Genomic DNA, 13,992 nt, shown 5'->3' on the forward strand with positions numbered 1-13,992 from the left:
GAGCTCACCTCGTCTGTACAGACGACACATGATTTGGAACGCTCTCGTTCCTCGCCCTGAATCATGCCCCAGCTATGTGCACACTACTAAACCACCCAAAACTATTTATGTTAAATTTGTCCAGTGTAGGGATGTCAAAAACAAATACGTTATACGTAGTGTCCCGTGCACTGACAATTCTATAAGCATTCACGATGCTATCCAGATAGTCCGCTTGCTAACGATACTGTAATTTCAGTCAAATGCAGGCTATTTCGCTGTGTATAAAACATAATACGCTTCAAATAATTATTCATATATGTAAATATGCATTACATTGATGATAAGATAAGACAATGTAGTTGTTGAGGGGAAAAAACCTAATAAGGCCATGTCCACACTAATATGTTTTCGTTTGAAAACATATATATTTTCCTCTCCGTTTTGGCCTTCCGTCCACACTGAGACAGCGTTTTAAGTCAACGAAAACATAGCTTTTGGAAAACGCTCTCCAAAGCGGATAAATTTGAAAACGGCGTCGTTGCGTCGTAGTGTGGACTGTGAAAAGGCTTTTGAATACGATGATGCATTTTTAGTCATGTGATGCAGTAATATGACCAGTTCAGCCAAGACACGTCTCCCAGTCTACATTCTCGCTTGCTTTGGCCACTTTATACTTCTGTGTTACTCGCAGCAACAACTCCAGCACACTGTTGGTCCATTTAAAAAACTCAGTGCATTTCCTCAACATTGCCTCAAAGTTTCAGCCGGAAAGTAAATAAATGCCTAGCGGGAATGACGCAGGTCAAAGCTTTACTCATGCGCAGTAGGGTGATGTAAGCGTTTTCATACATTTCAGTGTGGATGAGCAACTTTTGGAAAATGTTTGAAAATGATAGTGTGGATGCAGAGCGTTTTTAGACGAAAACTCAGTTTTCAAATATATCCGGATTAGTGTAGACGTAGCCTAAATCATACCCGTCACAGCAGTAGTGGTCCCCTCCACCATGTTTAAAGCTTATGGCATGCCCATCTCGGGATTTTGGGTATATCAAAATTATTTATGAACTTGCCAGTGGAAAACGCAACATCAGAGGGCGTTCATGTGCAATTTTTCCCTATGGAAATGGGTATTTACGATAATTCCAATTGCATGTAAAGGCAGCATAAGTCCATACATTTAATTTAAATGCGGACGAGGCTTTGCTGATTCCTTTCTCTGATGACACAATCTTTATTTGATCAATTTCCTACAGCATGCTGCCAGTGACCCCTGCTGACCTCACCAGAAAAAAACTCAACACCACCATCTAGTGGACTGAAAAAGACACTGATTTTATTATTCGACCAAAAAGTTAAATTCTCATGTGCAATTTCAGCAGTAGAGGGCATATACACTCATGATGGAGGTGGAGAGAGTGAGCAAGTGCGCTGGAGAGACCTAAGCAGGAAGGCCTGAAAATGGATGCCAAGGCTGCTTTGTTTCTGCTCCATATGCAAGTAACATTGTTTTTTTAACAGAACCAAGATATGGTGTTGTTGTAATGTTAGCTATAGTAACAGGACTGTTTTGAGTATCATTTTTTTGTCTGGAGCTGGTGTGCTGCAGGCGACTAACATTGAACTCTTGCTTGTATTTACTTTTGTGTACTGCATGTTGATTTTTTGTTCTTCCTTGACGTTCATTCGTCATTTTCACTTAATTTTTCACTAAGCATTATTTTGCTTTGCTTCAGCTATGATAAAGAGACATCAACTCTTGCATAGAGGTCGACCGATATAACGGTCGGCCGATATATCGGGAAGATATGTCTTTTTTTATATATATCGGCATCGGCCGATATCAGTGTTTAGTAGCGCCGATTTAAAGCCAGGCACGTCCGCGGGCAGCCCTGTGTTATTGGTGCGGTGGAATGTGCTGCTGCCGCATGTGAATTTAAACTTTTGGAAGATACAACAACAGTCCTGGGAGATAGTGAAGGGCAGATCGAGGCTTTGCGAAACACTGAAGCAGTTGAAGCAAATGTGCCATAATGTGTCGAGGCTTTATGTAAATGATTGACAGATTTTTTTATTTTTTTTATTACCCATTTTATATATTTAATACTTGGTCAGTTTATTGATTCGTTTGGTTAACTTTGGATAAATATTTTATTTTAATACAGTGCAGTGCACAAAATTAAGATTCGAGAGATGGTTAAAGTCAGTGTTCAATAAATGATGTTAAGTTTAGAAATGTTGTGCATCCACTTATACATTTTAGCATGCAAATGAAGGGGAAAACTTCAAGATATCGGCCCTAAAAATCTGCAGCACATATCGGCCATCGGCTGACCCTGACCTCTAAACATCGGCATCGGCATCGGCTATAGAATAACCATTTTGGGGCTGGAGCAATGAAGGGAGGGGTGTGTTTGTTTGAGTTGATTTCAGTTATCAATGTTTCAAAAATAAATCGCTTACTGCCCCTATAATAATTAGCTGATAGCTATTAGTTAAAAATAGAATGTCAAAATGATATTTCATCAAAATAAAAATTATTATTTTGAGTTCAAATACTCACATATTAAAATTATGGAGTGCCGCAAGAATGTGTGTAAGGCCCTCTGCTATTTTCAATATACAGTGGGTACAGAAAGTATTCAGACCCCCTTAAATTTTTCACTCATTGTTATATTGCAGCCATTTGCTAAAATCATTTAAGTTAATTTTTTTTCCTCATTAATGTACACACAGCACCCCATATTGACAGAAAAACACAGAATTGTTGACATTTTTGCAGATTTATTAAAAAAGAAAAACAGAAATATCACATGGTCCTAAGTATTCAGACCCTTTGCTGTGACACTCGTATATTTAACTCAGGTGCTGACCATTTCTTCTGATCATCCTTGAGATGGTTCTACACCTTCATTTGAGTCCAGCTGTGTTTGATTATACTGATTGGACTTGATTAGGAAAGCCACACATCTGTCTATATAAGACCTTACAGCTCACAGTGCATGTCAGAGCAAATGAGAATCATGAGGTCAAAGGAACTGCCTGAAGTGCTCAGAGACAGAATTGTGGCAAGGCATAGATCTGGCCAAGGTTACAAAAAGATTTCTGCTGCACTTAAGGTTCCTAAGAGCACAGTGGCCTCCATAATCCTTAAATGGAAGACGTTTGGGACGACCAGAACCCTTCCTAGAGCTGGCCACCCGGCCAAACTGATCTATCGGGGGAGAAGAGCCTTGGTGAGAGAGGTAAAGAAGAACCCAAAGATCACTGTGGCTGAGCTCCAGAGATGCAGTCGGGAGATGGGAGAAAGTTGTAGAAAGTCAACCATCACTGCAGCCCTCCACCAGTTGGGGCTTTATGGCAGAGTGGCCCAACAGAAACCTCTCCTCAGTGCAAGACACATGAAAGCCCGCATGGAGTTTGCCAAGATGGTCAGAAATAAGATTCTCTGGTCTGATGAGCCCAAGATAGAACTTTTTGGCCTTAATTCTAAGTGGTATGTGTGGAGAAATCCAGGCACTGCTCATCACCTGTCCAATACAGTCCCAACAGTGAAGCATGGTGGTGGCAGCATCATGCTGTGGGGGTGTTTTTCAGCTGCAGGGACAAGACGACTGGTTGCAATCGAGGGAAAGATGAATGTGGCCAAGTACAGGAATATCCTGGACGAAAACCTTCTCCAGAGTGCTCAGGACCTTAGACTGGGCCGAAGGTTTACCTTCCAACAAGACAATGACCCTAAGCACACAGCTAAAATAACAAAGGAGTGGCTTTACAAAAACTCCATGACTGTTCTTGAATGGCCCAGCCAGAACCCTGACTTAAACCCAATTGAGCATCTCTGGAGAGACCTAAAAATGGCTATCCACCAACGTTTACCATCCAACCTGACAGAACTGGAGAGGTTCTGCAAGGAGGAATGGCAGAGGATCCCCAAATCCAGGTGTGAAAAACTTGTTGCATCTTTCCCAAAAAGACTCATGGCTGTATTAGATCAAAAAGGTGCTTCTACTAAATACTGAGCAAAGGGTCTGAATACTTAGGACCATGTGATATTTCAGTTTTTCTTTTTTAATAAATCTGCAAAAATGTCAACAATTCTGTGTTTTTCTGTCAATATGGGGTGCTGTGTGTACATTAATGAGGAAAAAATGAACTTAAATGATTTTAGCAAACGGTTGCAATAGAACAATGAGTGAAAAATTTAAGGGGGTCTGAATACTTTCTGTACCCACTGTACATGCTACCACTTGGTAATATCATAAGAAAACATGGGAATAGTTTCCACTACTTTGCTGATGATACTGCAGCTGCTAGAGTTCTTAAGAGGTCAAGAAAATATGATCATATAACACCAATACTAGGGGTGTCGCAATATACCAGTATTGACGATAATCATGATAATCAAAGCATGAAATATGGATATCGTGTTAATTTAGGGTGTGACAATTTACCGGTATTGGCGATAACCACAATATTTAAAATGAATAGGTTGCTTATGACATCATGACATGTAAATACTTTAGCGCCAGTACCTGGTTGACCTCTCAGGTGGCAGTATTGCACCTTAACGGTGACACCTGTCAAACAAGAAGAAGACGCAGCGCGTGCAGCTATAGAAGAAGAAGAACCATGTCATCCGAGCGGGAGAGTGAGAGGCTCTGTCCACACCCGAAAAAAGTAAGCTCGACAGTATGGGAGTTTTTCAGCTTCCAAGAAAACATCCCAAACTGCAGAATTTGCCTAGCTACAGTAGGGTGATAGGGTGGCAACACCACCAGCCTTTTTACCCACCTCTGTGTCCATCACCCTGCGGATTACGCCATTTTACAGAGATTATTTTACTAGTCATGAAATGGGAAATGTTATATTAACCTGTTAACAGCGATTTTCTGTGTTCATATATTTAAATAAAGGGTGCCCCGACGAGTTTTTGACATATCATATGATAAGAAGTAGTTGTATTAAAATATCACATGAGCAAGAGTGCCGTTTTCCCCATATCAGCACAAATGCAATGTTCATTTAACTTATAAATGAATAAAATTAACAATGTGAGTTACATTTTAGACACAGTTATATCGTTTGTTTTTTCTTTATTTCGCCAATGAAAATTTCAAATTATGAACAGCAGAACAGAGCCCCAGAGCAACAGACAGAAATGTTTTTGTTATACTGACTGAATCCGCATTTTGAACGAATCAGCTTAATTAATGATTGAATGACCCAGAATTTGAACAAATCGGTCGAATGAATGAATGAATGAATGAACTCATTAAGACAGTGACTTGTTGCCACCTATTGGCAGTTTAGTTTCATATTTAAAGTACAATGTAATTAAAAAGTTAAAATTAGAAAAAATTCCATGTGTAAATATATCAATGCCACTTCTGTGTCACCTCTGTATTGCAAAGATGGATTTTGTTGATAATGATTCCATTTGATTTGTAACAGCCACAATAACCGTAGTGTGAAAAATCTAAAATTGTGACAGCCCTAATCTCTACACTGGTTAACTATAAAATGTATCAATTATAAAGTGCTGCTACTGAACTATAAGGCCCTAAATAGTTTAGCTCCTGTGTGTTTAACCAATCTTCTACACCTTACAGTCCATCACGCTCTTTAAGATCACAAAACTCTGGACTTTTGGTAGTATCCAGGATATTTAAGTCCACTAAAGGAGGGAGAGCGTTTTCACATTTGGCTCCTAATCTCTGGAATAGCCATCCTGATAATGTTTAGGGCTCAGACTCAATCTCCCAGTTTAAATCTAGATTTAAATCATCTCTTTGGCCAAGCATTCACATAATGAATCTCATTTCCTTGTACTTCAGTTATATCAGATCAAATGCACATGATGAACAGCAGCTCCACTAATTATTCTCCATTTGCTTTTCTGTTTTATCTCGGGATGCCCATCCTGAGGTGACTAGAGAATATCAGCTCCAGTTGCTATATATCCTAATCATTGTTAACATGTATTCATTACTTCAATGAGCTCATTGTTTCTACCTTAAATACATTGCTTACATTAATACATTGTTAGCTAACTGTGTAATTTGTATATGTAAATTTCTGAAATTACATAAATTGTACACAGTCACCTCTGATAACAGATTACTCTGAACTGAAATGCTGACATGCATTTTCTGTAATGCTGCTTTGAAACGATATGTACTGTGAAAAGCTCTATACAAATAAATGTGCACTAAACTGAACATTGAAACTAGGCATAGAAATTATAAGAACTGTAACAATTCTGGCTGATTATGATCCCACCTAATAATTCCATTCATAATCTTATTATTTATACTATATGTGTAGGCTATATTGTAAAGTTGTGTAAAATAGACTAAGTTGTGGCCTAATGGTTAGAGAGTCGGACCGAAGGTCGCTGGTTTAAGGCTCAAAACCCACAGGAAATGTAGGTGTAGAAGTGAATGAACAGCACGCTCTTCCACTCTCATTACCCACAACTGAGGTGCCCTTGAGCAAGGCACGGACCTCCAATCACCACAGCAAAAATGGCTGCCTACTGCTCCGGGTGTGTGTTCAATACTCACTGCTGTGTATGTGCGCACTTGGATGGGTGAAATACAGAGCACAAAATCTGAGTATGGGATACCATACGTGGCTACACGTCATTCATTCAGTTACAAACAACTAAAATGTCTGTTCTCAACTACAGTGGCTTGCGAAAGTTTGGGAACCCCTTGCAGAATCTGTGAAAATGTGAATAATTTTATCAAAATAAGAGAGATCATACAAAATGCATGTTAGTTTTTATTTAGTATTGTCCTGAGTAAGATATTTTACAAAAAAATATGTTTATATATAGTCCACAGGACAAAAAAAATAGCTAAATTTATTAAAATGACCCCGTTCAAAAGTTTGGGAACCATTGGTTCTTAATACTGTGTGTGGTTACCTGATGATCTACGACTGCTTTTTTGTTTTGTGATGGTTGTTCATGAGTCTCTTGTTTGTTTTGAGCAGTTAAACTGAGCTCTGTTCTTCAGAAAAATCCTCCAGGTCCTGCAGATTCTTCAGTTTTCCAGCACCTTTTGCGTATTTGAACCCTTTCCAGCAGTGACTCTATGATTTTGAGAACTCAAACTCAACTATTAAAAAAGGTTTTTTTTTACACCACTATGTCCAACTGCGTTCAGCATTCACTTAGTAAGGTCTGATCGTGCTCTGACAACTGAAGTAATGCCTAGCACTCATTGAAGTATACACGCGAGACATCACTGCCGTTGTCAGAGCGCGATCAGACCTTACTAAGCGAATGCTGAACGTACATAGTGGTGTATTAGAGGTAAAAAATGATATAAATAATGTTCGGTTTCTTGCACAAACCAATCATTTCATGTCTTAGGACACCAATGTGCCGCCGGGTTTAATTTGGATTTGTCTATGCATATTTTTTGACTCTTATAAATTGTGTTACCATTGACACACATTATAAGACTGACAGATGGCAACAGTTGGAGTTAAAAATCATCATTTGTATTCTACTGAAGAAACAAAGTCACCTACTTCTTGGATGCCCTGGGGGTAAGCAGATAAACATCAAATTTTCATTTTTGGGTGAACTATCCATTTAATGCATTGTGTTTCCTTCTGGAGCATCAGTGAATGTTTGAACCTTTTTTAATAGTTGAGTCCCTCAGTTGTCCTCAGTGTGAAAAGATGGATCTCAAAATCACACAGTCACTGCTGGAAAGGTTTCAAATATGCAAAAGGTGCTGGAAATCTGACGAATCTGGTAAACCTGAAGGACGAATCTGGTTAACTCTGTCCTGAGCAGTTAAACTGAGCTCTGTTCTTCAAACAAGAGACTCATGAACAACCATCACAAAAAAAAAAAAAAAAAACAGTCATAGATCATCCAGGTAACCACACACAGTATTGAGAACCAATGGTTCCCAAACTTTTGAACGGGTCATTTTAATAAATTCAGCTATTTTTTTGTCTTGTGGACAATATATAAACATATTTTTTGTAAAATATCTTACTCAGGACAGTACTAAATAAAAAATAACATGCATTTGGAATGACCTCTCTTATTTTGATAAAATTATTCACATTTTCAAAGATTCTGCAAGCAAACTTTCGCATGCCACTGTATACTTTCTACACAATAATTTGCTGGTCAGTGAGTAAATCATAAGGGTCATGAAAGTCATAAGCTCATAGTAATTTCAGAGTCATTTGCCTAGTTCTCAAACTTAAATGTTCGCTGCTCTGGAATTTAGTCACTGAAGTCAACTATTTCTAAAACCCTGTCATACAAAAATATATCAGTAGGAGTATTAATAGAGTACCATCATAGCAGTAGGATGGTTGTGATCAGAGGAGAAAGACAGTACCAAAGTGGCCAAACTAACAACCGACAAACTGCTTATGAATGTGAATGTTTTGAATGACCCACTTAATATGCTCTCAGCTTCCTGCATCCACATTTGGGAAGCCCTGTTAATGAGTAAAATGACTGACAGACAGAAAGTCCATCTGTTAAACACAGAATCTGACTGTGAGTCTAGGGCTGTTACGGAAACAAATGTGATATATCATGACATATAATTAAAAGGTTAGTTCACCCCAAAATGAAAAATTCTGTCATTAATTACTCACCCTCTTGTTGTTCCAAACCCATAAGACTTTTGTTTATCTTTGGAATGCAAATGAAGATATTTTTATAGAAATCTGAGAGATGTCTGTCCCTCCATTTAAAAGTCTATTCACCCAAAACTCTGACGTTCTAAAACAATCATAAAGAAAAAAAAAATCGAGTGGTTTAATCCACATCATCTGAAGAAACATGATCACTTTATATGATCAACAGATTTCATTTAGGCTTCAATTCTCATATAAACATTGATCAGTGAGTGAATGTATTCATGCAAATGTACTCAATTGTACTCAATTCATATGGATTTATTTTACACTCACTTTATGAATGTTTTAAAAGTCAGTGATTTTGAATACCCTCAATGGAGGGCCAGAAATCTCTCAGATTTCATTAACAATGTTTTAATTTGTGTTTCGAAGATGAAAGCCTTATGGGTTTGGAGCGACAAACTGGGGTTTCTGGGGGATCGGGGAGTCGGAGTGCCGAATTTCTCTTTTAGTGTTTGATAGGGAGCAGGCCCCCCTCAGACCCCCTCTCTGACCAGGGCCCTTACAATGGTCTTAATCCTCCCCCCGTTACAGTGACCCTGCATGAGAGCGAGTAATTAAAGGGATAGTTCACCCAAAAATGAAAATTTTATGTTTATCTGCTTACCCCCAGCGCATCCAGGATGTAGGTGACTTTGTTTCTTCAGTAGAACACAAATGATGATTTTTAACTCCAACCGTTGCTGTCTGTCAGTCAAATAATGCGAGTGGATGGGAACTTCTACTATAAGAGTAAATAAAACTTGCATAGACAAATCCAAATTAAACCCTGCGGCTCGTGACGACACATTGATATCCTAAGACACAAAACGATCAGTTTGTGAGATAAACCGAACAGTATTTATATCATTTTTTAACTCTAATACACCACTATGTCCAACTGCATACAGCATACTTCGGTAAAGTTGGTTTTATATTCGCACATTCAGACTTCTGATAAATTCAGACTTTCCAATAAATGTGCAATAAATTAATGTTTGCGAATTTTAAACAGCGACATGATATTGTCAACCAACGATTGTCAACTTACAACATTTTTCACAGTCGATCAAAATAGGCAAGTATTGTTTTAATGGCATATTTACTTGTGAATGTCCACTGAAGGTCCAATGTAGTGTGATTAACAAGGCTATTGAATACTGTTATCTGAATGTGCGAACATAAAACCAACTTTACCCAAGTATTCAGCATTCGCTTAGTGAGGTCTGATCACGCTCTGACAACGGCAGTGATGTCTCGCGCTTATACTTCAATGAGAGCTAGACATCACTGCCGTTGTCAGAGCGCGATCAGACCTCACTAATGAGTCTTAGGACATCAATGTGTCGTCACGAGCCACAGGGTTTAATTTGGATTTGTCTATGCAAGTTTTATTTACTCTTATAGTAGAAGTTCCCATCCACTCGCATTATTTGACTGACAGACGGCTACGGTAGGAGTTAAAAATCATCATTTGTGTTCTACTGAAGAAACAAAGTCACCTACATCTTGGATGCGCTGGGGGTAAGCAGATAAACATCAAATTTTCATTTTTGGGTGAACTATCTCTTTAAGTAATATCTGCCAGGTAGAAGCATTTCCTGCCATTCTACAAAAGAAAAAAATAAAACGCACAATAGAAACACCTGCAAAGTTGGGATCTCAGTAAACTCACCCTCCCTCACTCTCTGCCTCTTCCGAGCTTTGTCCTTCACTTCTAGCTGGGACACCTGCTCTTTTTCTCCTGGCAGGAGTTCGATGAAGTGGACTTGCCTTGCAAGCAGCAATTTCTTCCCTGCTTCGGCCCCTCAGTTGATCTCTGACATTGTCCTGTAGGTGCGGAAGTGCATCCTTCAGTGCTTTTACCTCCTCTTTGAGTTCAGACACACAATGGATCAGAGCACCCAGCCGATCCAGCACTTCTGCCTGGCCCGTCTGCAGACCCAGACTGCCTCCCGTGTGATCTGCATTGCTGCTCAGGTGTAGGACTCTGCCACCACCTGCTCCAACTTTCCGGAAGCAGACGATCGCCAAGCTGATCCCAGCAGCCCCTGCCAGAACTCCCAAAGCCAGAGCCCTGCTGTCAGCTTGAGCCATCCTAAACTGCAGAGACAAGAAAAAAACAAAAAAAAACACACACACACACACACACACACACACACTGATTAAACACTTCAATGCACATTAAGCATTCTGCTAATATTTATGAAAACAAACAAACACAAAATCCTAAGGGACAGCTGATTACACAAGAAGATCCTTTCATGGCTATAGTTAAATAAATAATCAAAACTTTAGGTTAAAAATAATAGGAATCAATAAAGGAAAGTTTATATTTTATTTCAACATTTTATTTCTCCATAATTTAACTTTTTTTTTGCAGTTCAATTAAATAGCCCTGCACTGTCAAATAAAATTTTAACAATGTAAAGAGAGGAACAAAACTGTATTTGTATAGTTTTTTGACTAAATAAATATATATATATACTGGGTAAATTTAAAAAAATAAATACCTAAACAACTACTTAAAATACTTATAATTATATTCATACACACACACACACAGAGAGAGAGAGAGAGAGAGAGAGAGAGAGAGAGAGAGAGAGAGAGAGAGAGAGAGAGAGAGAGAGAGAGAGAGAGAGAGAGAGAGAGAGAAAGAGAAAAAAAATACACTGCCCAGCCAAAAATAAAAAGGCAAATACTTTAGGAGTCTATGACTATATGTCTATGTCTATCATTACTGCTGTGATTATTATATTTCTAGCATGTTAGTCCAGACCTTATATTCAATGAAAGTCTTTGAAAGACTACGAAATGTTGACATCATCCTACCAGAAGTGACAGCGTTTGGAGGGAAAACAACAGCACAAATATCAGTAAGTGGGAATGGATGTATTCTGTGATATTTTGAGGAATTAGAAGGTTTATTTCACTCTAAAACATTCAATCCTGTTTGATGAAATTGCAAAAAAAAAAAAATAATAATAATAAATATTAATATATCAAAATATCAATAGATGGTTAAATATATCAAAATTAACAAGATGAAACCCTTATGAAGCTGTCAGTCTGTCAATGAGCAGTGTCTTTTTTTTTTTTTTTTTTTTTTCTTCCTTTAAGTAACATTGAATAACGTTTAGTTTAGGCTTGACCAGAGCATAAGTTTATTAAACCTTTCCACAGAAAAGTTCCCAGACAAGTGGCACATTATTTTCACATGAGAGCAAAAAACGAGCAGCAATAAAAGCAGCAGTGATAATGAAAGCACATAATTATTCTGATACAGGCTCTTAATCCACCTTAAACATAAGTTTAATAGTTCAGAAAGAAAGGGGGGAAAACATTTTAAACAGCAGCAGTGGTCATATTAGTCAAGCTGTCAAGGTCTTTACGGGCAGTATGCGACCTGTCAAACGTTATATATATAAACACATATGTAGCAGAGGAAAAAAACTTCCTCAGAACAGAGCAAGCCCCATCAGTAAAAGCATACAACAGCTATATTCGAATTCAAATAGCAGCTTTACCTGTTTAACTTCTCCTGAGCTTAGCGGTGCGTCTGCAAAAACAATCCGTATCGCTTCAGTGCTCGATGCTGAAGGTTCCGTCCTGATACTGCAACCAAATACAGTACAGCTTTAGTTCAACCTAAATGTTTAAAAAAATCCTTTGCAATAACAACGATAGATGATACCATTGTATCATATTGTGTTGTTTATTTTTAAAATTACAATCTCAAAAAGTAATTTATGTAATATTTAGTTTTTACATGGGAACCTGACACATGGTAGTAACATGGTCTTGCTGTTATTCCTTTAAATAGCAGCTACTGTATACATCTTTTTACTTTGAATTATATTGCCTTTATAAAGTGGATCATTAATCATTAAGAAACCTGGACAATGTTAATGACCAGCCAAAAACAGATGAAGCAAAGAATCAAAGTTCATTAAAATCACTCATTAACAGTCACACTTGTACTCTGCATGCGCACTGTAAGTATACATACACTACTTTACAACAACAAAAACACTCCAAAACAGACAACTAGAAAATATACAACTAAATTAGCTTACAACTAATCTCAAAAACAAGCTCTTCCTGCCATTAAATAATTTGTACGACATATGTGCATAAAGAATCTCTTGAGCACAATCCTGTATACATATTCCAAAAAATAATACTAAAAAACCCTGACAAAAGCAGTCAAAACAATGTTAGTGATTGAACTTACTGTAATGAAGCAGATCTGTGGCCTTCACTGCTGTGGAGTTCAGTGCTATGGTGTGTTTCTCTAGTCATATAAACACATGTATCTGATCAACCTTGAACTGTGATTCAGCTGTTTCAGCTGCTCTGATTGGCTTTTCGCATCTTTGCACAGACATACTTTAACCCTTAAAAGGGCAAAACCATAAAGAGTCATCAGAAAATTAATTTATTGCTATTTTCCATCTTCTTTGGACACAAATAATACAATTTCATGATTTTTTAAAAAACACAACTTTTATTTTTGATTTTAATGTTTGTATCTCACAGGTCACGTTGCCCGTTTGGGGGTATAAATTAAGTGAAAACAGAATGCTTGTTTGGCCGTGCATATTACAACATTATAGCCACATTTTAAAACCATTAATTTAAAACCTGATGCACACAATCTACTTCATGCCTATTGTCCTCTGATTGATGATTCATACTTTATTTATTAAGTAAAGTCTTTTCTGCTCAGAAATCTTTAATGCTTGTACTGAAGTAAATGTAAGATAAACATTTATTGTACTGATGTAACTTGAGTTTACTTGATTATTCATACAGCATTTGTTAACTGACACCATTTTTGACTTTTTTCATGTTAATGTAAATGTCAAATATGACACAACAGACTTTTGGGGAACATTTATTTGTCCATCTCACAATAATTATTGATTTACAATGAATTGCATATATGAGCCATAAAAGCCTGATTTATAAATATGATACTCAATAGAGAATAAATGTTTAAATTAAAGCTGCAAGCAGCGATGAAAGGGCCCTCGCACCTGGGCTCACTGCCACCCGTTGGCATCAGGAAAACAGTGAATAGTGGGTGACATGCAAGCAAGTGAATACAGGAGAATTATTGGCCAAGTCATTTCAAAGTGCCACACTTCCTGCTGTCAACAGGTGGCACTTTACCTGACTTTAACTGAATATTGCCATATAGATGTCCTCAGGCCAGGACTATTATCAAACATGTGAAGTTTGGAGCAGATCGGACATTGTATGCCTGAGTTACAACAACTTCCTGTTTCGTGGAATTAATAGCATACATTAGCACTTAGCTAAGTGTTGCATGATTTAACATGTTTC

At 37.8% G+C, this 13,992-nt stretch overlaps 1 protein-coding gene across 12 annotated transcripts in view; it reads right to left on the reverse strand.

Moving 5' to 3' along the window:
* The window catches only part of LOC137020867 (regulator of microtubule dynamics protein 2), a 74,253-nt gene extending 61,319 nt beyond the window's left edge, over positions 1-12,934 (reverse strand). For all 12 annotated transcript variants that reach the window (XR_010895249.1, XR_010895247.1, XR_010895246.1 and 9 more), the window contains exons 1-3: positions 12,878-12,934; positions 12,171-12,258; positions 10,319-10,746 (exon numbers count right to left, since the gene is read on the reverse strand). Coding sequence is in view for 3 of the 12 variants with exons in the window: in XM_067386987.1 (XP_067243088.1) it covers positions 10,319-10,740 (422 nt within the window). In the remaining 9 variants the exon portion in view is untranslated. The remainder of the gene's footprint in view (positions 1-10,318; positions 10,747-12,170; positions 12,259-12,877) is intronic.
* Between the last annotated feature and the right edge of the window lie 1,058 nt (positions 12,935-13,992).

This window comes from Chanodichthys erythropterus, chromosome 5, assembly GCF_024489055.1.
Source record: "Chanodichthys erythropterus isolate Z2021 chromosome 5, ASM2448905v1, whole genome shotgun sequence".
Taxonomy (NCBI): Eukaryota; Metazoa; Chordata; class Actinopteri; order Cypriniformes; family Xenocyprididae; genus Chanodichthys; species Chanodichthys erythropterus.